At 43.6% G+C, this 25,537-nt stretch overlaps 1 protein-coding gene across 2 annotated transcripts in view; it reads left to right on the top strand.

The window, feature by feature from the left end:
* SPOCK1 (SPARC (osteonectin), cwcv and kazal like domains proteoglycan 1) overlaps nt 1–25,537 on the top strand; it is a 525,291-nt gene that overhangs the window by 385,102 nt on the left and 114,652 nt on the right. For both annotated transcript variants that reach the window (XM_017500969.2, XM_017500971.2), the window contains one exon: nt 6,148–6,274. In XM_017500969.2, coding sequence (XP_017356458.1) covers nt 6,148–6,274 — 127 coding nt within the window. The remainder of the gene's footprint in view (nt 1–6,147; nt 6,275–25,537) is intronic.

Consider the following 25,537-nt stretch of genomic DNA (forward strand, 5'->3'; position numbering starts at 1 on the left):
AAACACTGACATATGGAATGGAAGGTTAAGGTTGACATTTCCAGGAACCAGGAGAAAAGCACCTTGAAGAGGGTTATGACCTGAGCAGTCCCTCTTGCTTGCAGCTGTTGCCGTGTTAAAAGAGTGTGCTTGTAGTTTTGTCAGCCACTCATGGAGAGTTGTTCTTATAATGAATATTAATAGGTTTGTTTCAATAGTATATTTTATAAAAATCCTCTGAGTGGTATCACAAAGAATTGTTTTATAGCAAAGTAAGTCTTTAATTTGACAATATCAACATGTGATTCTGGGCAGTATGGTTAACTTGTTAGAAGATCCCAATGGTCTGTTAACTGAGTACTATTCAATAATGTTGGCTGACAGTTCCTAGTGTCTGAATTTTCACTCTAGACTACATTTCTTTATAAATACTATTAAGCTTAATATTTCTGGCTTATTTTAAAAATACATAATTAAATATTGTGAGAAATATAGAAAAACACTATTTCAGCATTCTGACTTATTATTTCTGAATCCTGAAGACTGGTATCTGCTGACAGTTTGGAACCACATCATCAGAGGTCCTCATACAGCTTTGGAAACTGTCAGACTCCTAGAGTGTGGGAATCCTTCAGCCCACTGGTGCACAGGGAAGCTCCCTTCACCCACTGCTCACTTGTTTTCAGAGTTTTGTGGGGTTTTTACTAAATGTTTGTTTTTTTTTTCTTAGTCTGAATTAGGATTTCTGGAAACAAGAGCCTGTTGAATTCTTGTTGCTTAAAATAACACTCCATTTTTGTCTTCACCATAGTGCAAATAATTTCCAGAAATAAAAGAAAGCTCTAAGGGTCCAAATTAATATGTTCACTTATTCACTGAGTAGGACCACGTGCCAAGTGTTACCTATATTTCTAAGTACCAGGAGCACAAACATGATTAAAGCCCAGTCACCTCCCTTAAGGAGCGCATAGTATATTAAGGAAGATAGACACAAAAAGAACTTTCACATTGTAGTGAATGCCAGAGTTGGGTCTGAACAGGGTATAATGTTGAAATAAACAATGTCATGGTTAACGACTTGGGATGAAGTTTACAGGGTCAGCAAGACTTCACAGAAAGCAATGGATTTGAAGTTTGAACCAGGAATAGACATTGCTATGCAGGCAGAAAATAATCATCCAGTCCTATAGACTTGAATTTGCATGACATGTGGAAGAGACACTTAAGTGGTAGATATGGCTGGCTGGAGATAGAACTTAATAGGACTGCATGGAGGGAAAACCGGTGGGAGCAGGAGGAGGAAGGGGTCCGGGATGGGTGTCCCAGGCTTTTAACCTGGGTGTGCCTCATGTCCTGTTAGAATAATAATAACCTCTTAACCTTTTGTCAATTACATCAAGGTGCTTGCTTGGAATTTAGTCAGAGAGCCCAACCAGAACTGGTCACAAGGCTGTGGTGGAGTGGGAGTGCAGCCTGACTGCTTGTGGAGAAGCCTCGCAGGCTTCCTGGGGAACTGATATTATAGCCAGGCCTTGGAGAAAGGTGGATGGAGGGGAGAAATGTGAGTGGGAATGAAGGTGTATCAGGTCAAGAAAAACCCACATGATGGCACATGGGAAACAACTGAGAGTGGCTGGAGCAAAAATTGGTGTTCATTGTGGTCGGTGTGCATGAGGGTGTCAGGGGCGGGAGCAGGCAGACAGGGAGCCTGTGAAGGAAGGCCGGGACAGTTTAGTACCCAAGCTTGGAGTAGAGACTATGCCCTAGGAGGTAAAGAGAAGATAGAGGGCGTTTTTGTTTTGCTTTGTTTGAGACAGAGTTTCACCCTTGTTGTCCAGGTTGGAGTGCAATGGCGTGATCTCGGCTTACTGCAACCTCCACCTCCCAGGTTCAAGCTATTCTCCTGCCTCAGTCTCCTGAGTAGCTGGGATTACAGGCACCTGCCACCACGCCCAGCTAATGTTTTGTATTTTTAGTAGACGTGGGGTTTCACTACGTTGGCCAGGCTGGTGTTGAACTCCTGACCTCAGGTGATCCTTGGCTTCCCAAACTGCTGGGATTACAGGCGTGAGCCACCATGTCCAGCTGAAGATAGAGGTTTTAAGCATGATAATCACATGATTAGACCTGTACCTAAGAATCATTCCTCTGCTTCAAAAACATAATGCTTGAAATTGGAGTATACTTTTTAAAACAGATTGAGAATACACAGTTGAACAAAAAGGAATAAGAAATGCCAGTGACCTGTTGATTATCTGTCGTCTTGCCATCTTGGAGGGCTGGAGGGTTGGGATTTTGTGTGTGGTGCCATCAGCCTGCAGGATATGTGGCTGCCCCTTGGCATCAGCTGGTCTGGGGTGGATTTAGGGCTCACTGGCCAATGAGAAGGCTGATGGGACCTGCCTCTCAGACTAAATTGCTGTGTCACCCCAGTTGACGAATATCAGTGACACTGGGCATAGAAATCCCATCAAGACACCTTCATTGGATTTCACTCTTCATTGACTCAAGAAAGAAATATCTCAAGTTTAAAAATCTTAGTCTCTTGCCTTGACTGCGCTAGTTATTTTTTATGATTTGCACTGAATTGTGGGATTAAAATATACAATAGTCAAGGAAGTTCTGCCTCCTTGGGCTCACATATATTTGTATATAACTTTACATAATTTGCCTCTGGAAAGAGACTTCAGAATCATGTGCCATCTCCACTTACCTTGTGGAGGTAAGCAACAGCTGAGTTTGCCTTCATCTAACAGGTATTCTTGTTTCATTAGAATTGAGAGCATTCAGGTCAAGCACAGTGGTTCACGCCTGTAATCCCAGCACTTTGGGAGGCCGAATTGGGCAGATCACAAGGTCAAGAGATGGGGACCATCCTGGTCAGCATGGTGAAACCTTGTCTCTACTAAAAATACAAAAATTAGCTGGGTGTGGTGGGGCATGCCTGTAGGCCCAGCTACCCAGGTGGCTGAGGCAGGAGAATTGCTTGAACCCGGGAAGCGGAGGCTGCAGTGAGCCAAGATCATGCCATTGAACTCCACCCTGGTGACAGAGCAAGCCTCCGTCTCAAAAAACAAACAAAAAAAGGAATTGAGAGCATTCAGAATGGCTTGGCCTTTGTACCCAAAGCCCCCAAGGCGTCCCAGGAGAAGTGGTTTTACCTGGGCATGATTCATAACCACCTGATACCAAGTATGTCCAGCTTGCTCCTCTGCAGATATAGAGCCAGGAGCAATATTTCAAAGGAGTATTATTTTCAAAGCTAAAGCCTAGTAATGAAAGTGCAGATGCTAAAACGGGATGAAAATAGTCCCAGATTGATGCGGTGGTTTCCTGAACAACTTCCATTCAGCAAATATAGAAGATGTAACTTTGCCATATTTCCTGGTGACACTGGGAAAGTCACTTCCTCTCTGTGTCTCTGGTTCTTCAGTTAGAAAATAAAGTTGTTGAAGTAGAGTAGTTTTAAGGCATTTTCTGGTTCTGACATTCTGTGACTTTGTGATTAACTGCTGAGTCACCACCGTAGTGGTCACCACATCCCTATGCGACCCCCGCTGCTGCCCCACAGGGATCCTTTAGCATCCAGGGTGCACCAGGCTCTCTGATAGGCACCAATCAGCCTCACCTCTTTGTCTTCCCTTAATGAACTTACTTTAATGGTGAAGTTCAGGTCGAGTGATAGAGATGATTAGTCATTAACTGGTGATTGATAGCTGGTTTCATCTCTTCTTCAAACCTATTGGTTCAGTGTTTACATCCCCCCGACCCCCGCCCCCCCTCCCCCCTGCCTTTGGCTAAGCTCCCTTAGGCTTTTTTCCTCTTGGGCATCATCGTACACCGTTATGTCTGCTCCAGCGAAGCTGCCCACTCTTCGGACTTTATACCCCCTATCTGGGAAATCATAACAAGAATTGCTTCAGCTGTAGACATGCACCCTGGGGACTGACCCAGGATCAGGGCTGCCAGATGCCAGAACTTCTCCCTGCATTTGCTGATTCATTATCAGTGTCAGACAATCTGCTGTGTGAATGATGATAAATGTGTGGTGTTCTGCTGAAGGAATCATGTACCCTAAGATTAACCCCATGCTGACAGCCCACTCATTCACCACAGGGAGTCCTGCCCACCATCCCTCTACCAGTAGCCTAGAACAAATCCTGAAAGAGTGTTTGGTGAAGGATAATAGGAGACCTCATGTCCATGTAAAATATAAATGCAAATAATAGACTTTAAACAATTCCAGAGGACACAGCCAAGGTGAGCAGTAGCTGTGAAAGCAGTGAAGTGTTGGAGAGAAGACCCCAAATGATACAAGTATGGATGCCCTCACACAATTTTCAAGCTGGTAAAATAAGTTGGGCTGACGTGGGCTAAAGAAGAGAGACACATCCCTGGACACTCCCTACAGCTGCATGCATGCTATCCCAAGTCTAGCTATTCATCAGCTCCATGACTTTAGGCAAGACTCTGGCTCTCATTGAGTTTCAGTTTCCCCGACTGGTTAAGACAAGCAAGTTGAACAAGCCAGGTGATTTCAAGGGACACTCATAGGACTTTCTTCTCTGGTTGTTCAGTCACAGGCTCAGCCCTGTGGCCCGTCCAGTCTAGGATCCCTGAGGACGCTGAGTGCTATGCTGTGGGCACCTGCTGATCCTCTCTGATGTCACCCTCAAAGGTTGTTCCCCGAACAAACCTTTTTCCTCGGACCACCTCCCCTAAATTGCTAGAGTAGGTTTGAGGTAGAATAAGAACCAAATTAATGGTGCTCTTTGCTTTACGCATCTTTCTTTTTTGCTCACTTTCCTTCATTTGGAAGAGGGTAGGTTACCCTAGACACCAAACCTGAATTCCTGCAGATTGGTGATTCATTCTATACCTGTTAGAAAATATTTCCTTCTTCTGCTTCCGTGAATTATTTTGAAATGTAAATGCCATTCCAATCCTGGGGACTGAGAATTAGCCACATTTCTATAGCAATGGTAATTTCATCCTCCATACCCCCACCTGTAGGGTCAAGTAATAATTGTAATAATGGCGACCATTTTTACTGCTTCCTATTTTGCGGGCACTCTGCTGAATACTTTAGATACATCAGCTCATTTAATCTTCATAATATCCACTTGAACTCAATTCTGTTTTCCTCCTTTTTACTAATGAGAAAACTGAGATTTGTTTCATTAAGTACCTTGCCAAGGTCACACTGTGAGTGAATGACAGAGCTGAGATTTGAACTTGTACTTTCTGACTCTAGAGCCCAAGCACTAACCATCAGCAGGAAGTCCAGTGCCAAACATTTCAAAGGCACAGTAATTGCCTGATTGATGGGCCGTCTAGAGACGTGTATCCTTCAGCCAGAACTCAGCCCCAGGGCCCTCGGAATTGCTCCAAGCTGTTTGCTGGGAGAGCAGCTTCAGCTATGAAGGAAGGGTGGCTGTAACTGCAGGCCTTTATTTCAGTGGTTTATGATACAGTGATGGGGTTCCTTCCGTGGACATAAGCCATCCTAATAGCGCCATTTATCATTATGACAAAGGTTAGAATGGGGGGAAACTTGAGCTGGAATGAAAGAGTAGAATTCTGATTATTTTAACAGTTGAAAGTGACATCACCTCAGAGCCTCTATCAAATGGCAAATTGGAAGCTGGACTGCAATTGCTTTAAAATATATCCAGAGATAGTTTTCTACAGCTGTGATAAAGTCTTTCAGATGTGTTCAGACATGTGCTTTTGTCTAAAGCACTTATTGAGTTACTTGTGTGTCATCTACACAAAAGGCTGCCTGTGAGCTCCAGGAGAGTCTCAGACTTTGGGGTGCTGTCCCCTGGGCACCACATACAGTATTTTGGTTGATTAAGCCATATTTCCTCACTGTTTTTTTTTTTTCCATGTGTTGTAAAAATCTTTCTATGTCTGTAGTCATGTTTTCAATGGCCACATCCTTTTGCTTAGTCCATCTGGTTTGTTGAACCTATGCTTCTGAGACAACATCCTCTGCCTCCTATCAGTGTTTTGGAGCAAATGGGAGTGCTGGCTAACTCCTGCAGGATCCTTCAGCCTGGCTGGATAGTCTTTTATTTATCTGGCCTTTTATTCTGGGAACCTAGAGGAAAGACCCATAGGGTCTGGAGCTTCAACTAATTTATCCCATTTTTTTCTCCTCTTTAGGCAAAAGAAGGGGAACGTGGCCCATAAACACTGGGTTGGACCTTCGAACCTGGTCAAATGCAAGCCCTGTCCCGTGGCACAGTCATCCATGGTCTGCGGCTCAGACGGCCACTCCTACACATCCAAGGTTGGTTTTCTTGTCTTTTGTCATCAAAAATACTTCATGTCAGCTTGTTCTAACATGTCTCTGTGCCAGAACTGGGGCTTGGGAAGCTTGGTGGGCTCCAGGCCATGACCTTGAGAAGCTGCTGTATGAACAGACTCAGAGATATTCTCTGGCCATGCAGACAAGCTGAATAAAAATGTTCTATCCCGTGTAACTGGGCCGGTTGAGGGGTAAGAAGAAAGGATGGTCTGAGAGTGGTATGTGATCCTGAAATTAATCCAGGCAGGCTTCCTAGAGAAGGTGAGATAGCCAGCTGTTCAAAAGATTCAAGTCATATAGCTCGGCTGATGGGGAGCAAACCAGTAAGGGAGGCTCAGGATGCTGCCTTGTGCCAGTGCAGCAGAAGGAAGGGATTTGATGTCAGTGTACACTTAATCCACACTTGTTGCATATCTAGAATGCATCTGGCCCTGCACAGGCTCCAAATGAGGCATTGTTCTTTTCTCGGGGAGGGGGGGGCGTTCCTCAGCGACTTACAGACTGATAGGGGTAGGGACAAGTATGTAACAGGTCATTTTAACTCAAACCAACAAAAAGAAAATTGTTTCATAGAAAAAGGGGCTGGGATAAAATATGTCTATTTATATTTATTGGAGGGATGAGGAAAGGCTTTGTTTTTATTGGGAGGATGAGGAAAAGCCTCTTCTAGGGGAGAATTTCACCTAAGCTCTAATAATAAGATTTACAGGCAGGGAGGCAGGGGTTATGGAATTAGAGAAAGGAGGTGATAATTTGTTCTTGGAATGCTTCTTGGGTGAGATGTGGCCATTTGTGTTTGAGAATGGGTACATTTCACCGGGATGATGAACTAAAGGGACATCATCAAATTGATGCGAGTTTGCTTCTTTATTTTCATATCCGACAACCACCCCCTGAGGGTCTAACACTGTGCTAGGTACAAAGGAGCCAGCGTATAGGTATGCGTGTCAGAGTTTTCTGTAAGACACAGGGGTGGAATAGAGCTCTGGCCCTCCCCGTCTCCTCCAGCCAGAGCTGCGCTGTTTTCATCTGTCTTCCTGTTTTTCTGTGTAAGGTTAACTTGCAGAGTGGAGTTCATGACTAAAGAGAGTTGCTATAGGGGACATTGTGGTCACTCCTGGCCACACCACCACATGGTTCTCAGGCCTTTCTGCAGGGACCTCCTCCTTGTTATGCTCCTACTGCACAGAAAATCGGCGACTTCTGTTCTCTATGATCCCCTCACCACCCTGACTCTTACACCATGGAGATGTCACAGACCCACAATGACTCTCACTGCTTGCTGTTCTCAGAGACTTATCGGGGTTATTTGGAGGCTGTGACCACTTTTCCATACTGATTTTGTGATGCATGGGTTGTATATTCTTATGTTTTTGTCCGCTAATCGTTTTATGCTCCCAGATGTTCACAGTTTTCTAACAAAGGAGAAGAAAAATGTGTTTCTCACAAACAGGAAGGTACTTATGCCTGGCTTGTACTCAGATCCATGCGATCTGCTTTAGGATTCAGTAGCATATTCATTGCTTGACTGGTTCCTTGGTTCACTCAACAGGCATCATTTGAGCCATTTCTAGTGCCAGGCCCTGTGCTAGGTGGTGAGGAAATTTATAATATAGTGGGAATAGAAGAGTTGACTCTTCTTTATGGCCAGACTCAGGAATCCTTAACTCTCTAACTCCAGGCCTGTCCTGTGAGTTAGAAATTCTTTGTCCAAGATTGTAGCTGGTATGTCTTTCTCAATAGCCATAGCCCATCTCACCTCAACCAAACCCACACTTCCCTGTCCCCTTACTCTTTTTAGCCCCTAATAAACATTTGTGACTGTTTGTAGTAACAGGACTTGCTTTTGACACCCTAGCTATGTCTGGAATGGTAGATTTAAAGGGGACACTGATGAGTCATTTCTATCCCCCATTCCCAAAGGCAATCAGGCCATCACTGACTTTCACTTACATCCTAGGTGTGTGAATAATCACCTGGAGAAGCTGTTAAAATGCAGACTCTGAGATGGCAGGGGCTGACATTCTGCGCTTCTAGCAGTTTCCCAGGCGATGGCCAAGCTTCCGGTCCACAGACCACACTTTCAGTAGCGAGGGTATCAGTGTTTATAGGAAGCTTCTAATAGGTCTCCCTGCCTCCAGTCTGCCCCTTTGGCTACCCCAAAGTCCACTTCCACATATCAGAAGAGGGGGAAATTCTGTAATAAAAGTCTGTGTCTTCTCTGCTAAAAATGCTTGCCTAGCTCTCCCTTGCCACTAGAACTGAGCTCAGCCTCAGGCTCTGTCATTACTAACAGGACCCTCCAGAGCCTGCCCGCTCCTGCTCCAGGTCACTTACCATAGAAAGAATCTTTCATTCATTTGTTCAGCAACTTTACTTAACACAGTACTGAACACAAATGCAGTTGTTCTACGCACCATGCAAAACATGGGGTGGGGGCAGTGGGGAATAAGACATACACCATTCCTGCTCATCTGGAGGTTACCGTCTGGTAGGGGGCACAGAAATAGGCAACTGGGCAAATCAATATGTAACTTCAAATTTTAGTAATTGCTGCGAAGCATAGTTCTGAGAGAGAGGGTTGGAGAGAGGCCTGCTTTATAGGACATGGTGATTCAGGAAGGTGTCTCTCAGGGGGTGTCCTTTAAACTGAGAGTGGAGGAGTGGAATGTTCCAGATAGAGAAAACAGCATGGGCCAGTGCAGTAAGGCAGTGTGATGTGTCTGAAGAACTGTGAGGACGCCCCTGTGGAGAGACATGAGATGAGGAAGAGGGAGGATGTCAAAACCATCTAAGCAGGGACACTTAGCCTGAAAGGTGAGAAGACGATCCGGCAATGCCGGCCTTGAGGGACACTCAGTATTGCAGTTGCCTTAAGAATATGAGATCCCAGAGGCAGAGACCGTTTATAGTGGCTGCTCAGGCATGGGGTACAGTGCATAGTGGCTGCTCAGAAAATATCGTTACAGAGAGAGGAGCCAGCAAAGAGTCTAGCTGACAAAGAATGGGGAGATTCCAGTCTGCATGACCCACCTCGGATTTGAGTCAGTGGGGTGGAGAGAGCTTTGCAATTGGAAAAAAAACAAGTCATCCCCATCCTGGGCCAAGCTGCTTAGCTGAACACCCAACCTGGGGCTCTGGCAGAGACTTAGCCACTCCTTGCAATGTTTTTGTCTTTGTGAAGATCCTGTTTGTGTTGTTCAGATTATTCCTTCCAGCTCTGGAGCAGACGGTCTGATCCTCAGTCTGAGACTGGACATGAGCCATGAGATGTCAGTGAGTACTAAGGACTGTTTGGGCAAGTGGCATATTGTACATCAAACCCCAGCAAAAACCTGCTCACTCACCTCTGTCTCTCATTTGCAGAAGGAGCTTAACATGCCAGCTCCCTGTGAACCTTGAGGTGCAAAGAGCAGTGGTAACCTGTCAGACATTGTTGAAATGCTGTCTGCCCAGGGAATATCTCTGGAAATGTTCACTGGTCAAAGCCTGTTGGTAGTCTGGGCAGGAAAGTTGACTTTTTGGATACATTAAGGTTGCCTTACTGTTAATTGGTAAATAGCTGGTTTGAGAGTCAGGATTAGGATTGTGAAGACCCCTTTCCAGTGACTCATAATTCGTCATAAGAGGAGTGCCATGTGCATACTGATGGGCCTGGCCCTCAGAACTTTCCGAGCAGCATCCTGATGTTCCTTTAGTGTCTTTGAATTCCTGCACCAGCCTGACCAAGTTCTCAGTTTCCCAGACCTGCCAAACCCTTTTCCTGAGGCAGAAGAAGTTGTCTAAAGCCCTCTTACCAAAGGTTGTAGTATTCTACTCCCATATTCCATATAGGATATACTGAAGCCCCAAAAGACAAGAGCAGTGGTAATTTCACACCATGGTCTCCTGCCTGGGTATCTGTGACCTACTCACTTCTATTTGAAGTTAAAGAGTGGTGGGAGGGACACCGCTGCAGTGGAATGGCATGGGCGTTGATTCTTGATACTAGTGTGCTAGTTTTCTGCCTTATGTGCACATCTAGAAGTTTGTGCTCTCTCTTTCTTAACATAGTGGGCCAAATATTACTTAATCGGAAACTGTGCTTTGATTGCTCAAGACTTCTGAAGCAGAGGTCAATTCTAGACCCCTGTGGCATTCAAGGAGACTTCCTTCTGAGGGGCCTATTTCAGTCTGGTTGGATTTGCTAATGGAGTGTTTTAGTCATTGCTCCTAAATACATGGCCGCTTCTTTATGGAGGTTCAAAAAGATGATTTAGTCTCACAGACAAAGCTATTGGAGACCACCAGTAGATGTTCAATTAATAAGACTGAATTAGTTACTTGTAAAGGAGCAAATGACTTCCCATCCCATGGAGTTAGAGCCTTTTTTGGATCATCGGTGTCAGGATACAAAGGACAGATGAGACCATGATGCCTGTGTAGCTGGAGGTGATTCAGTGTCATTAAGTCAAACTCAAAAAAATTAGTTTTGGCAAAAATTTATTACTGCCCCCATCCCATCATCACCAGGGAAACCCATACTCCGTAATAAATAATCACAGTTCTCTAGGTGAATTGTTTACCCCTTCAAGATGGGTTCCATTGTTGTGAAAGCATCGCTGTGGCAGGTGGAGGAAGAAGCCTGAGCATCCTCTGTCCTTGATGCTGGTGTCTGTCCTCAGGTTGCATCAAACAAGCTTTCCTTCTGCTTCTGGGCCCCCAACAGTCAGAGGCTTCTAGAAGTGGGGGATGCATTGAGGAGTCTTTGTCTACAGCAGGCCTCTTCTAATGCCCCGATAGCAGGGACACCACTGAGAGCTGTGTGACTCCCCCAGGATCAAAGATAAAGTGCACAGGAAGGCATAGAGCCTTGAGATGAAGGGATATAAGATGTTACATGGCAATAAATGTTTATTCAGACACTATAAAGCATAATCCATATAAGATAAGGAACAGAAGGGCACTACAGGGCATTGACAAATGGAAGGCCGAACAGTGCAGCTGGTTTCAGAGTGTGATACAGACTCTGACCCTTCACTTGGCTTTCAGGCAGTACAGATCACCCTAATAACTTCTTAACTACTCTTGATATTACATTTTTATGGCAAGGAAGACTGAAGTCAATTTCTGACTTGAATGAATTCAGAAATTCCATATGTATTGAGCTCTTTCTTCCTCTGTGCCGTACATTGTGTTAAATATTAGGGATGTGGCAAAAGACAAAATAGACAAAGCCCCAGTGTTCATGGAACTTACAAGGAATGTACACAAATTGAAAAGCAGTCTCCTTTCATGAGACTATGCGTTCAGATAAGGGACATTTGGGAAGCTGCAGGAACACAGAGCAGGGCCGCCTCAGCCAGGCAGGAAGTATAAGCACGTCATCTTTGTGGGGAACCGATGGTTCAGGTGAGATCTGAGAGCCAGCTCTGTTCTCTGGCATCAGCTTGGCCATTGGTAATCAGCGGCCAAGCAGGCAAACACCCATCTGCTCTCACTCCCTTCCCCCTGACATTCTCTTCCTTAATTGCTGTTAAACAACTAGCAAATGGCTCATTTATGTCTAGACACAGAAGAGAGATGCAGAGTTAAGAACTGCTGTGGAGGAAAATGTTTCTCTTCCCTTCTGCCTGTGCACGTGTGAGGGAGGGGGAGAGAGCGCTTGCTTTACAGGGTTGGCATTTCTTTCAGCATATTGTCGCTGCAGATTATATTATTTTTTTCGGAGGCATCTTAATAGTTTCCAACAATCGCTACCTTGTAAAGGTCATGTTTGAAGTTCTTGGCAAGTAGATTCTGTATTGGCCGACATTTCCAGGCTATTCTCAGGGTTAGAGCAAATCGGGGGTGTGGATGTGGAAGACTTCTCAAGCTGGCTTTAAGCTCAGCATGACTTCTCAGTCTCCCACAGGCTTTTATGACCCTGTGACCATGTCAGGCATAGGTGGTTTTTATGTGTGACTACTTTGCTTTTAAGCAGAGTTGAGACTGTTGGTGTTTTCAGGAATATTTTTTGGATCACTCTGCCCCCTCCAGACCTATGGGTTGAAAATTGGCTGTACTTGCAAATGGCTTATTGGTGAGGGCCTTGCTTCTGACTAAGCAGAAAATAAAATTATTGGAAACTGAAGGCAGAAGATTGCACTTGCACATTTTGTGCATCGACAGGCCGGAACACAATAATAGCAATGGCACCAAGGATGAGAGCAGCAGCAGCAGCAATTAGGCAAGCCACTGGATGTTCCCATCTGTGCAGCACTGAGGGGAGGTGAGGCGTTGAAATCCTGATTTCATCCATGTGTGCTCTTGGGTGGTAGGGGGAAAAAGAGTCGTGTGCAGATAGACCACAGTGGACACCAACAGTCCAATAAGGCAGTGGTCCGCAACCCTTTTGGCATAGGGACCGGTTTTGTGGGAGACAATTTTTCCATGGACCATGGCGGGGGATAGTTTGGGGATGATTGAAACACATTACATTTATTGCACACTTTAGTTCTATTATCATTACATTGTAATACACAATATTTCATAATTATTTTGTTGTAATGAAATAACGATGCAACTTACCATAACGTAGCATCAATGGGAGCCCTGAACTTGTTTGCGTGCAACTAGATGGTTCCATCTGGGGGTGATGGGAGACAGTGACAGGTCATCAGACATTAGATTCTCATAAAGGGCATGCAACCTAGATCCCCCATATGTGCAGTTCACAGTAGGGTTTGCACTCCAGTGAGAATCTAATGCTGCCGCTGATGTGACAGGAGGTGGAGCTCAGGCAGTAATGCTGGCTTGCCCACTGCTTATTTCTTGCTGTGCAGCAGGTTCCTAACAGGCCGCAGACCAGTAGCAATCCATGGCTTTGGGGTCGGGGACCCTGCGATAAGGCATTTGGTAGTAGATTTTTATTATTTTGATTTTGTTTGTATGAGCCCATTATCTCACTGCTATAAAGACATACCTGAGACTGGGTAATTTATAAAAGAAAAAAAAAAAGGGGGTTGTTGACTTATGGTTCTGTAGGCTGTACAGGCTTCTGCTTCTGGGGAGGCCTCAGGAAATTTATAATCATGGTGGAAGATCAAGTGGAAGCAGGCCCATCTTACATGGCAGGAGCGGGGGAAGAGAGAGGAGGAAGATGACACACACTTGTAGACAGCCGGGTCTCGTGGGACCTCTTTTCACAAAAACAGCACCAAAGTGGGGATCTGCCCCCATAGTCCAGTCACCCTGTACCAGCCCCACCCCCAACACTGGGGATTACAATTCAACCGGAGATCTGGGTGGGACACAGATTCAAACTATATGACTGTTGCTTGGAAAAAAACCAACACGTGAAGTTGTATGTGTTTAGAGAAGTACTCAGTGGCATCTAGCCAACTCCACACAATTTTGCTTTATACATTCAACAGTTTGAGGGTTGGAGACACACACTCAGTGTCAGATGCCCCAGTGTCGCTTTTTCCCCCTCAGTCCTTGTTCATTTCCAATCGTTTTTCCGTAGCCAAATATCATTTAATAAAAAGAGCTAGTTTACATGATGTGAAAATCCTCCATCATTAGTTTAAATAGAGTTCATGCCCTCATTTTATTAGAATCATCCTCTTTGCTGATTCACAGGGCTTTTAGAAAGAGCCAGTGGGAGTAATATTTAAAATATTAAGTGTGCATCAGCTAGGATATAGGCTAGAGCTGCTGTAACAAAAACCCAAATGAAACAGAGGCTTATAAAGGGGTTACATTTTAGCTGTCTCCTGTAAACATTTACCAAGGTAAGCAGCCCAAGGCTGATGTGCAGCCTCCAGATTGGCGATGACGAGGATCCTTTTAGCCTGCTGTCTTTCTCAGTAATTGGAGTTGTTGAGCTTCTGTCTCTGGGTCCAGGATGGCTGTGACACCCAGCCAGTAGGATGGAGGAAAAGAAAGGGGACACAATTGTGAAGTGACTAGTGTTACTTCTGTTTACATCCCACTTGCCAGAACTTAATCATAAGGCCAATGCAAGCTTCAAGGGAGGCTGGGGGATGGAATTTTTGTTATAGGCAGCAATGTATCCAGGCAAAATTGGAAAGTTACATTATTGAAAGAAGGACAAGGCTGGGCATGATGGCTCATACCTGTAATCCCAGTAGTTTGGGAGGTCGTGGCAGATGGATCACCTGAAGTCAGGAATTCGAGACCAGCCTGCCCAACATGGTGAAACCCTGTCTCTACTAAAAATACAAAAATCAGCCAGATGTTGTGGCACACGCCTGTAATCCCAGCTACTCAGGAGTGGGAGACAAGAGAATAGCTTGAACCTAGGAGGTGGAGGTTGAGTGAGCTGAGATCGCACCATTGCCCTCCAGTGTGGGTGACAGAGCAAGAGCCTGTATCAAAAAATAAAAAGAAGCACAGAGTAGATATTGGGGTTATCCAGCAGTCACTACTACAGTAATATTTAAATAATAACAATAACAACAGAAAAACAGTAATTATTGAGCATATTAAGTACTATGACATTGTGCTAAATGCTTTAGTTTTATTTTCTGTATTATTTCATCTAGGTCTCACAATAAATCTATAAGGTAGGCACTATTGTTAGTCCTGAATTGACAATGAGAAAACTAAAGCTATACAACTTTTTTGAGGTCAATACCACTAGTAAGTAGCGGAGTAGATATTTGACCCTGGTCTGACTCCAGAGCCGCAATTTTTACTTCCATGAGTCAAAAACCATCTGAAAAGTAATGTAAAATACTAGCTGTGATATCAGGATGCTTTTGATTTTAATGACAGAAATGTGACTCAACCCACAAAATGAGATTTACTGGCATAAAAGTCTAGAAATTATATTGGGGTAGCCAGGCTTCAGAGAAAGAAGGAAAAATTCCATGTCACCACTACTCCATTTCTTTCCATGGCTTTATTCTGCAAAGAGGCTTCTGCCCTCAGTGGAGAATAGGGATTTTAGTAGCCCCAGATTCACTTACTTTCAGCCTAGTAATACCAAAGAAATTTACCCATGTCTTAACCTTCATAAAAGATTCCAACTGGCTCATTTGAATCATGTGCCCTTCCCTTAATTAAATATTATATCCAGGCTGATATGGCCCTATGATTGGTCTACTCTGGTCACATGATCTTCTTCATCCCAACCTTCATTATGAATAAGAGTAAGAATTTTTCAGCAGAAGAAGCAGAAGGAAGAGAGTTTATACTGGATGAATAAAATTTAATTAGTAGTGTACCACCCAACCACCTTTTTAAATATTGGATATGTTAGCCTCATTAAATGCTTTGGCCTCATGACTCTGGTTTGAGCTGGTAAGAATGTATTAAGGCATATTGTGTTTCTAGGAATAACAGGCATAGAGGAGCATGCAAGGCAAGTTTTTATACTAGACATGTTGTTTAGTTGAAGAGGAAGTTCATCTACGGGAACATGATCTTGTGTCATTTTAATTCAGGATGCTTTCAAACCATTTGGCCTAATGCTTTAATACTTTATTCTGATCATGTGACATATCTGTCCTCAGTCCTCCCAGCATTTATTTCTTCTTAGAACATGCCAAAATAACACAGCTTTTTTGGCTTCTGAAGATAAACTTTCAGGGAAAATGGTTATTGTGACATTTTCAGAAAGCACAGATGTTCAGACATTGTCCATTGTGAAAATACATTCACACAATTTACACAGACTACTTAAGCATGCAGATTAGTCATGAAATTAGAGCAGAAGGAAGCAATTCAACTAATTATTTTACCACTTATTTCTATGTTCTATATGCAAACATGCATTTAACCAAGATTTCAAGAATAGGATTTCATTTCTTCTTCTCAAATGCCCTGAGTAGAATGCCATGTAATTAGTTAGTGCTTTTGTTAAAAACACATTAGGAAGAATAACCTTCTTGTTGTCAGTTCTGTTGAATGCACAATTAAGCCATTTGATAAAGCAATTACCTGAACACGAAGATGCATGGCCTAACTTCGTCAGGAGATGAAATTAAGGATTAGGTAAAATTGCAGAGCACATGATATCTCTGCCTACCAATCCTTTAAAAGACAGAAAGGTCCCTGGCCAGAATGCATAGGCACAGTGCTATAAGCCTAATTAAGTCATTACAAACAACTTTAATTAAGTTCATGATCATGTCGCTTTTGTTTTTCTTTAAAAGAGACAAACAAAATATTCCCTTGTTGACATTCTGCTCAAATGAATATGGTCAGACTTCTTCACATTTTCCAAGAGAACATTTCAGCACCAGGATATCAGTAGTGCTCAGAGAAGCTGATCTTACTTTATAAGCCCTAGGCTGGGACTTGTGTGTTATATGAGGAAATTAAGGACTATTAATTGTGTTAGAGCTTACCATGAGTTGTTGCCCTAATTGCATATTGAAGGAAGTGGCTTTAATGATGCTCTTATTTTTACCAAAGCAGGTTTTTCTTTCCCTTTCTGAAACCAATGAAACATTTGAGAATCTTTGTATATCATGCACAGAATGGAAATGCGTCCTCCTTTAGACAAGGGTGTCTTTCTTGAGCTGCTTGGTTCTGTCCAGGAAGGCTCTCAGAACTGCAAAACTCCAGTAGCAGGAAAGGCTCTGTGTCCAAAAGAGTGACTTTTTCCAAGTTCTCATCCAGAGGCACTAAGGACAGCTTTTGAATCCAAACCTCCCCAAAGTCAGGCTGTACAATGGCAGGCAGGTAAGAAACTTGAGTGCTTTAGGAACCTGGTGACCCCAAACAGTTTGGTCAGATTGAGCTCATTAGAAGTTTTTCTTTGCTTTCTCTTCTCCAGTAGAGCTACCAAGTGATGATAAGTATCAGTGAGGGTGGGATGCCCCAAAGGTGGCTCTAATCAAGATCCACTACATCACCCATGTTGTTGTCTGCCATTTTCTGCTGCAAGCTGTTCAGGCCCGTCATTCTTTATAGCAAACCAGTGCACAACCCAACTCCCTGGCACCAAGCAAGGAACAAGGAGAGGTGGAATAGAGAGAACGCATCAATTGTTTCGGCATTTTAATGCACTGTGATGATCCCTTACCCACATCTGTCCCTACAAAGAAGGAGTAACGATTTTCCTGGGATTTCAACTGTTAGGCTCAGCCTAAGCACCATCTCCTCAGTGAACCCTCCTGAGCTCTTGATGCCAAATTAGACCATTTCTTTCCTGTAAACTTTAACAACACCACATACATACTTCTGTTAGAGCATTGATTTAATCAGATTGGAAATGCTGTCGTACACGTGTGGAAATCCAGCCAGGTGATAGACTAGAGATCCTGAAAACTCTCAGATTCCAAACTCCTAGTTATCATGCAGACATTATTTTAATAGTTGAGCCTGCAAGATATGAGGAAAATCCCTGGTTGTAGGGAGAGAGGAGCATTGAAACCCAGACAGAATCCTGACCACTACTCTGGGGGGTGGGGAGGTAGGAACGCTACTGAAGAGGTTTAGGAGTAACAGCTGCATGCCCCAGTGCAACAGTATGCGGCTGTTGCCCCCAAACCTCTTGATTAGCTTGATTGACTCCTCTCCATTGATTGGAGACAATGCCTTAAGTCCTAACAAAGTGGGAAGTTGGAGCTGAAACCACAAACATATCAGGACCTTCAGTGGGCTCACCCTGAGTTAAAGGGTGAGAGATACACGCACACACACATGTATATATACATATATGTATAACACACGTATATGTACATGCATATACCTATATGCATGTTGTCTTTTGCCATTTTCTGCTAGAAGCTGTTCAGGCCAGCCATCTGGCTTCTCTTTATAGCAAACCAATACACAACCCAACTCCCTGGCACCAAACAAGGAACAAGGAGAGGTGGAACAGAGGAAATGCATAATTTTTTTTTGGCATTTTAATTGCACTATGATGATCCCTCATCCACATCTATCCCTACAGAAAAGGAGTAACCATTTTCCTGGGATTTTAATTGTAAGTCCCAGCCTAAGCACCATCTCCTCAGTGAACCTACCTGAGCCCTTCAGGAGGGTTCACACACATATGTATGTATACATATATAGGACATGCTTCAAGTACAGACTTTCTTCAGGAGAGTCCAGAGTGATTGAGTGCTCGGGGTGCCCACACCTTTTTTATCTTTCAATTTTTCACTGGAAAAACATTTGAAAAGTGTCAACTCCATTTTCTGACATTACTCAGCCTAGATGAGAGAACAAAGCAGGATCTTTCTAAATGATGGAGGATACTGTACCAGGATCAAAAATTTTATATATATACACATATACACACACACACACACACACACACACACACATAAATGTACACACACACACATATACACACATATGTGTGTGTATCTCCACCCTTTAACCCAGGGTGAACCCACTGAAGGTCTTGAATATACACACACACACACAAACACACACATACACACACACATAAATACACATCTGTACATATATATATTTTAAATCTGTCTGTTACCAAAACAGGGCAAAAGAACACTTGCCAGTCTCAGCTTGGACTCTGGTTAGAGAGAGAAAACATCACAGGTGAAATTATTATAACCAAGAACTTGTATCTAGTCAGACAGGGCAGAGGTGTTACACAAAACATTTAAAGACATATGTAGGACTAGGACACAGACATAAACCAACCAGAAAAAGTAGTGGCAAAAACCACAATTACTTTTGCCCCAACCTAATATATCCATTATACCTCACCAGGGCTGTTTAAAACGTGTATATATATTAAAAATGAGACCTGGTGAGTGTGTCCTGAGGTCAGCATATTCTTCCAGTCACCAATGTTACTTTGTGTGTTTCTCATTTTTGATGCTGGTATCCTGCATCATTTAGAAAGATCCTGCTTTCTTCTCTCATCTAGGTTGAGTGATGTCAGAAAATGGAGTTGACACTTTTCAATTTTTTTCCAGTGAAATATTGAAAGATAAAAAAGGTGTGGTCACCCCGAGCACTCAATCACTCTGGACTCTCCTTTCCTGAAGAAAGTCTGTACTTGAAGCATGTTCTGAATTTTATCATCTGTTTGGGAACAGAGCCTGGCTTTCATTTGTTGGTGTCGCCCTTCTCCCCCTCTTTGAGAAGAGGTCTGGGGGACTGAGCAGCCGCGGGAGGAGCTAACCGGGAGGTGGCTGTGGTTGCAGAGCAGGTCTCCTCAGGTGGCCTGTGGAGTCTGTGGACCCAGTGACATTTCAGAGAAAGTTTGCTTTGGTGGGAGGGACAGTTCTGGCTCATGGTTTGGCAAGAATAAACTATGCAAAGTCTTTAAGTATTTGGGAGACAAGAATCGGTGTCAGCGCAGGTGAGGGAAGAGCAACTTGTTCGACATGGCCTCTGAGACTGATGTGACAAAGCTTTCAGCCGTGTAGGTGACAAGAACAAGGGAGAGTTTATCTATGAAGGTTATGGGTTGGGAGGGGCCGCTTCGTCTTCTGACTGTAGGCATTCAGGTTCCATATACCGATTCCATGCTCAGAGCATTAGTCCACAGAGTTGCACGAGGCTACAGACTTTTCTGGCACCTGCTCTGGGATCCTCTTTTGGTGTGGTCGCTTTAAAGTCATGTAACACACCCACCTTTAAAGTCATGTAACACACCTGTGCCAGGTTACTGGGCCACTGGTCCTATGCCCAGGTTGCTGCCTGGTTCTGGGAAGACACATATGTCAATGTAGATAGTTTCACAGGTCAGCCAGATGAAGGGAGTGGTGGAAGTAGAGTCAGGGTACAGTACTGTGGCAGGGGCAGAGGAGGGCTGGGTGCAGCAGTGTCAGGGTTAAGAGCTTGTCCTTGGCTTGTTAGATATGTGACCTTGAGCAAATTACCTAATCTTCCTATGCTGCAGTTTCCTTGTCCATGAAATGGACATCATAATACTTGTCGGGAAGGGTTTTTGTGAGAATTGAGTTAGTTATTATTACATATTAAATTCACAGAACAGTATCTGCCACATTTATAAGCCATCTATAAGCACTCATTTATTACTAATTACCCCCTCTCCATGGAAGTCTGAGGAACCTTTTGTAGCACACCACTCCTCCTCCTGGCTCCTGGCTTTTACATTACACCTTCCATGTGCTTCAGAAAGCCTCCTCTGCCTTCTGCTCTCAAGTAGGTGGGATTGTACCATGTTCTGCCCATTGGAGGTGGTAATGGCAGCAGGCACCTCTGGTTGAGGGCAGACTCTTTAGCAGGCACTGGCTGGGGCCAGACTTTTATTACTCATTACTGATCCCATGGCAGCACCCAATGTGGCAGATGCAGTGGTGGTCAGGTCTGTTTTCATTCATTTTTCCAGCATGTAGTGAGCATTAGGCCACAGCAGGTTCGGATTAGGTTTCGTTAGTGAAATCAGGACAATCTTACATAGACTGTGAGGCTCCAATAGGAAGTGAATAAAATCCTGCCCAGCACTGCAAGGGGGAAGGTTTTTGCACACTCAGTTGTTCTGACTCCCTGTGACATCCCCTTTCCCCCATTCTACCATATATCCGTTTGTCCAATGCTTACTGAGCTCCTCTGACATGCCCAGTCTGTGTACAGGATGCTGAGCCAGGTGAACTGAGCTGGCTGCATTTGCTAGAGCTTGGGAATAGTTATTTGGGCTTTGCTGGAATTTCGAAGCCACAGCTCACATATCTCTGAGACAGGGTTGTGTTGGAAGACTAAGTGACCAGCAACTTTGGTTGCTGGAATAACCATTCCTGTACTGGAACTTTCTCAGGTCCGTCAAATGTGCAAGGAAGTCAGGAAACTGGGGTTAGAAGTGCTCCTTCTGGGGATGTCCCCATCCCTAACAAATTAAGCAAAAGCAGCCTCTCTATTCACAAGGCCGGAGACCAGGGTCTACTCCCTAGTGGCCAGCGTCACCTCCCTTGATCTGGGTATCATACTCCAGCTCCTTCCTGTGTGTGAGTAGGTGTGATTTGCACAAACACTAGTACTGATAATACATTACTGTCTGCTGTGTGCCACCTGCTGTGTTATGCACATAACATGACATTGCATAATTCTCATGCCAGTCTCCAAAGATGGGTGCTACTGAAAATCCTCTTCTTTAGATAATGGAGAGAGAGAGACAGACAGACAGACAGACAGACACACTAAGTTATTAATGCTCCTGTGCTCCCTTGGCCCCGAGGTGAAGGAGCCAGACTTCAACACATCACCCTGACTCACAGAGTCCGGACAGCCAAGCGTCTTCCACACTGCAAAAGCCAGTATGACAGAATTATACCAATTTACACAAACCTGGGAGGGGTAGGATTCAGTCACCAATGGCAAGAAAATTGGATTTTAAACATTAAAAATTTTTTTTTTAAATACCATAACTACAGACTGAAGGTCTATTAATACTGCCTTGGCAAATGAATGCAAACTATGGCTTGGGTTGGCTCATCGATTTCTTGGATACAACTATGCACTATGATGATTTATTTTCAAGTATCACAAGCAGCCTCTTTTCCTGAGTAGTCGAGATGTTCCTGTTGCAGTTGTATCTGCATCAATTTCTCCCTTTGAGTGGACCCTTCCTTTTCCAAACTCCTGATTTTATGATCCCAAGCCCAGCCCAGGATGGCATTTCACAGAGTCCTGAGCAGGGGGTCTGAGTGTTGGTGGAATGAGGTGTGGAGGGCTTGGCCCCATAGACCGTAACTGACCCCATTGGTGCTGCCTCTCTGCATGGTGCCATCTCCCAAGTACCTCACTCAGAAGTGGTTGTCATGGAAACCTGTTTTGTTTTGTTTTTTGTTTTTTCTTGGGGAGGGTCACTGTTTTATTACAGCTACCTGGAAAGGGTAGACTGCTCAGCAATGGCAGGGGTGGCTGCAGCAGTGTGCTATACTTGGGGGGGCTGAGCATGGGTGGACTACATCGTACCTCTCAGGGAGGCCGTTGTATACAGCACCCCATTATTGTATCCTATAAACAAAGTGCTTCTGTCACTCACCTTCAGTGCTGCCAGTCTCCCAAAATCTATTCTCCTTGATGACCCCACCCCATCAATGAGGGAGGCTGCCTCTTTCCCCATGCCCACCCACCCATCTACCCAGATTCTTCTGTGCTATTAGAAGCTGGTGCTGTGGGGAGGGAATGAGGGTTCCTGAGGTTACTTGGTTTTCACAGCTCACAGGTTTTCTTGATTGCATGTTTTGTAGATCCACATTTTTATCCCTGTAGCTGTCATTTTTTTTTGACCTGCTATTTCAGTCACTCGAAACAGTATTACTTTATTGCTTTGGAATTTCTAGGACTTTTTTTCTTCCTAAGGTTTCCATCAACCTGGGGATAATACCAGCTAATGATAAGAATGGAGAACCACCACTGGCTTTACTGAGCTGCTTGCCAGCCTGGCGGTCATAGGGTTAGCGCCGGTGGGCCCATGTGCAGTGTGTACTCTGTGCCAGGTGGTACTCTGGGAGTTTGCTGCTCACCATCATATCTGGCCCCCACAGCTACCTTGGGATGCACAATTCTGTTTTCATTTTTACAGAGGAGGTAACTAACACTCACTAAAAGGTTGTTCCTTGCCTAAGATAACACAGCCAGAAATGACAGAAGTGGAATCTGAACCTAGACTTAGCTGAACCCAAACAGTCTTGGTCTGTGGTTAATACAAGCATATGTCATTTTATTCCATGTTCCTTTATTGTGCTTTGCAGATACTGAGTTTTTTAAAGACTGGAGGTCTGTGGCAGGCAGCCCCACATTCAACAAGTCTGTTGGCATCAATTATTCAACCATGTGTGCTCACTTCATGTCCCAGTGTCACACTGTGGGAATTCTCACAATATTTCAAACTTTACAAATCATTATTATATCTGTTATGGTGATCTGGGACCGCGGATTTTTGATGTTAGTGAAATTGTTCTGGGGCATCATGAACCACTCCAATCTAAGATGATGAAATTAATTGATAAATGTGGTGCGTGTTTTAACTGCCCTACCAACCAGCCTTTCCCTGTCTCTCTCCGTCTCCATCAGCATCCCTGTTCCTTAAGACACAACAATATTTAAATTAATTAATAATCCTTTAGTGGCCTCTAAGTGTTCAAGTGAAATGAAGTGACGTGACCTGTCTCTCACTTTAAATCAAAAGTTAGAAGTGGTTGTGCTTAGTGACAAAGGCATATTGAAAGCCGAGATAGGTGAAAGCTAGGCCTCTTGTGCCAAGCCAAGTTGTAAATACAAATAAAAATTTCTTGTGGGAAATTAAAAGTGTTACTCCTGTAAACATCCCAATGATAACAAAGGGAGACAGCCTTATTGCTGGTATGGATAAAGTTTGAATGGTATGGATAGAAGGCAAACCAGCCACAACATTCTCTTAAGCCACAACCTAATCCAAAATTATCTCACCAAATCTATGAAGGCTAAGAGAAGTAAGGAAGTTGCAGAAAAAAAACATTTGATGCTAGCAACGTTGGTTTATGAGGTTTAACAGAAAAGTGCAAGATGAAGCAGCAGGTACTGACGTAGAAGCTACAGCAAGTTATCCAGAAGCTGTAGCCAAGAGAATGTATGAAGGCCACACTAAACAACACATGTTCAATATATATGAAGGAAACCTCCTGTTGGAAGACGATGCCATCTAGGACTTGCATAGCCAGGGAGGAGAAGTCAATGCCTGGCTTCAAAGCATAGGCTGACTTTCTTATTAGTGGCTAATGCAGCTGGTGGACTTTAAGTTGAAGCCATTGCTCATTTACCATTCCCCAAATCCTACGGCCCTTAAGACATAAGCTAAATCTACTCTGCCTGTGCTCTAGAAATGGAACAACAAAGTCTAGAGGACAGCACATCTGTTTACTGCATGGTTTATGGAATATTTTAAGCCCATTGTTGAGATATCTATTGTGTGGAAAAAATAATCCTTTCAAAATATTATTGCTTATTAACGGTGCACCTAGTCACCCAAGAGTTCTGATGGAGATGTACAAGGAGATTAATTTTGTTTTTAATGCCTGCTAACATAATATCTACTCTGCAGCCAAAATTGTTAAGGGATAATTTTTTACTTTCAATTCTTATTATTTAAGAAATACATTTCATAAGGCAGTAGTGACCATAGGCAGTGGTTCCTCTGATGGATCTGGGCAAAGTAAATTGAAAACTTTCCGGAAAGGGTTCACAGTCTAGACACCATTAAGAACATTTGTGATTCATGGGAGGATGTCAAAATAGTAACGGTAACAGAAGTTTGAAAGAAGTTGATTCCAACCCTCATGGATGCTTTGAGGGGTTCAAGACTTCACTGGAGGAAGTAATTGGAGATGTAAGTAGACATAAGAGAACTGGAATTAGAAGCAGAGCCTGAAGATGTGACTGAATTGCTACAGTCTCAGAATAAAACGAGCAGATGAGGAGTTGCTTCTTATGGATGAGCAAGGAAAGTCATTTCTCGAAATGGAATCTACTCATGGTGAAGATGCTGTGAGCATTGTTGAAATGACAACAAACGATTTAGAATATTCTGTGAGCTTAGTTGATGAAGCAGTGGCAGAGTTTGAGAGGATTGACTCCAGTTTTTAAAGAAGCTTTACTTTGAGTAAAATGCTATCAAGTAGCATCACATGCTACAGAGAAATTTTTGTGAAAGGAAGAGTCCATCGATGCGGCAAACTTTATTGTTGTGTTATTTTCAGGACCTTACTCTTCAGCAGCTAAAACGCTTATCAGTCAGCAGTCATCAATATCAGGGCAAGGCCCTCCACCAGCAGAAAGATGATGACTTGTTGAAGGCTTAGGTGATGGTTAGCATTTTTCAGTAGCATTTTTAAATTAAGACATGTACATTATTTTTAGACCTAATGCTATTGCATACTTAATCCTCTATACTGTAGTATAAACATAACTTTTATATGTACCAGGTAGCCAAAAAATTTGAGTAACTCACTTTATTGTGATATTTGCTTCACTGTGGTTGTCTGGAACTGAACCCACAATACCTCTGAGGTTTGTCTGTACTTGAATTTTATAAAGTGCTAAACTCTTCTGGTTTAATAGTGGTGAATAGGAATAGCATGGTGCATATGTAGAGTAGCTTTTGAGTGGCCTACCTGAACCATGCACCCTGATGGCTGATTGGCATCTCACATTCAATGTGTCCGAAACAGAACTCCTGATTCTCCTCGGTCCCCAGTGTTTCTTCCAGTCTGCTAATGACTCTATTCTGTATCCAGTGACTCAGGCCAAAAACTCTGGAGTCCCCTTTGACTCACATTTTCTCTCATTTTCTTCAACCAATCCTTAGCAAGCCTTATCTTCTTC

This window comes from Cebus imitator, unplaced genomic scaffold, assembly GCF_001604975.1.
Source record: "Cebus imitator isolate Cc_AM_T3 unplaced genomic scaffold, Cebus_imitator-1.0 Scaffold274, whole genome shotgun sequence".
NCBI lineage: Eukaryota > Metazoa > Chordata > Mammalia > Primates > Cebidae > Cebus > Cebus imitator.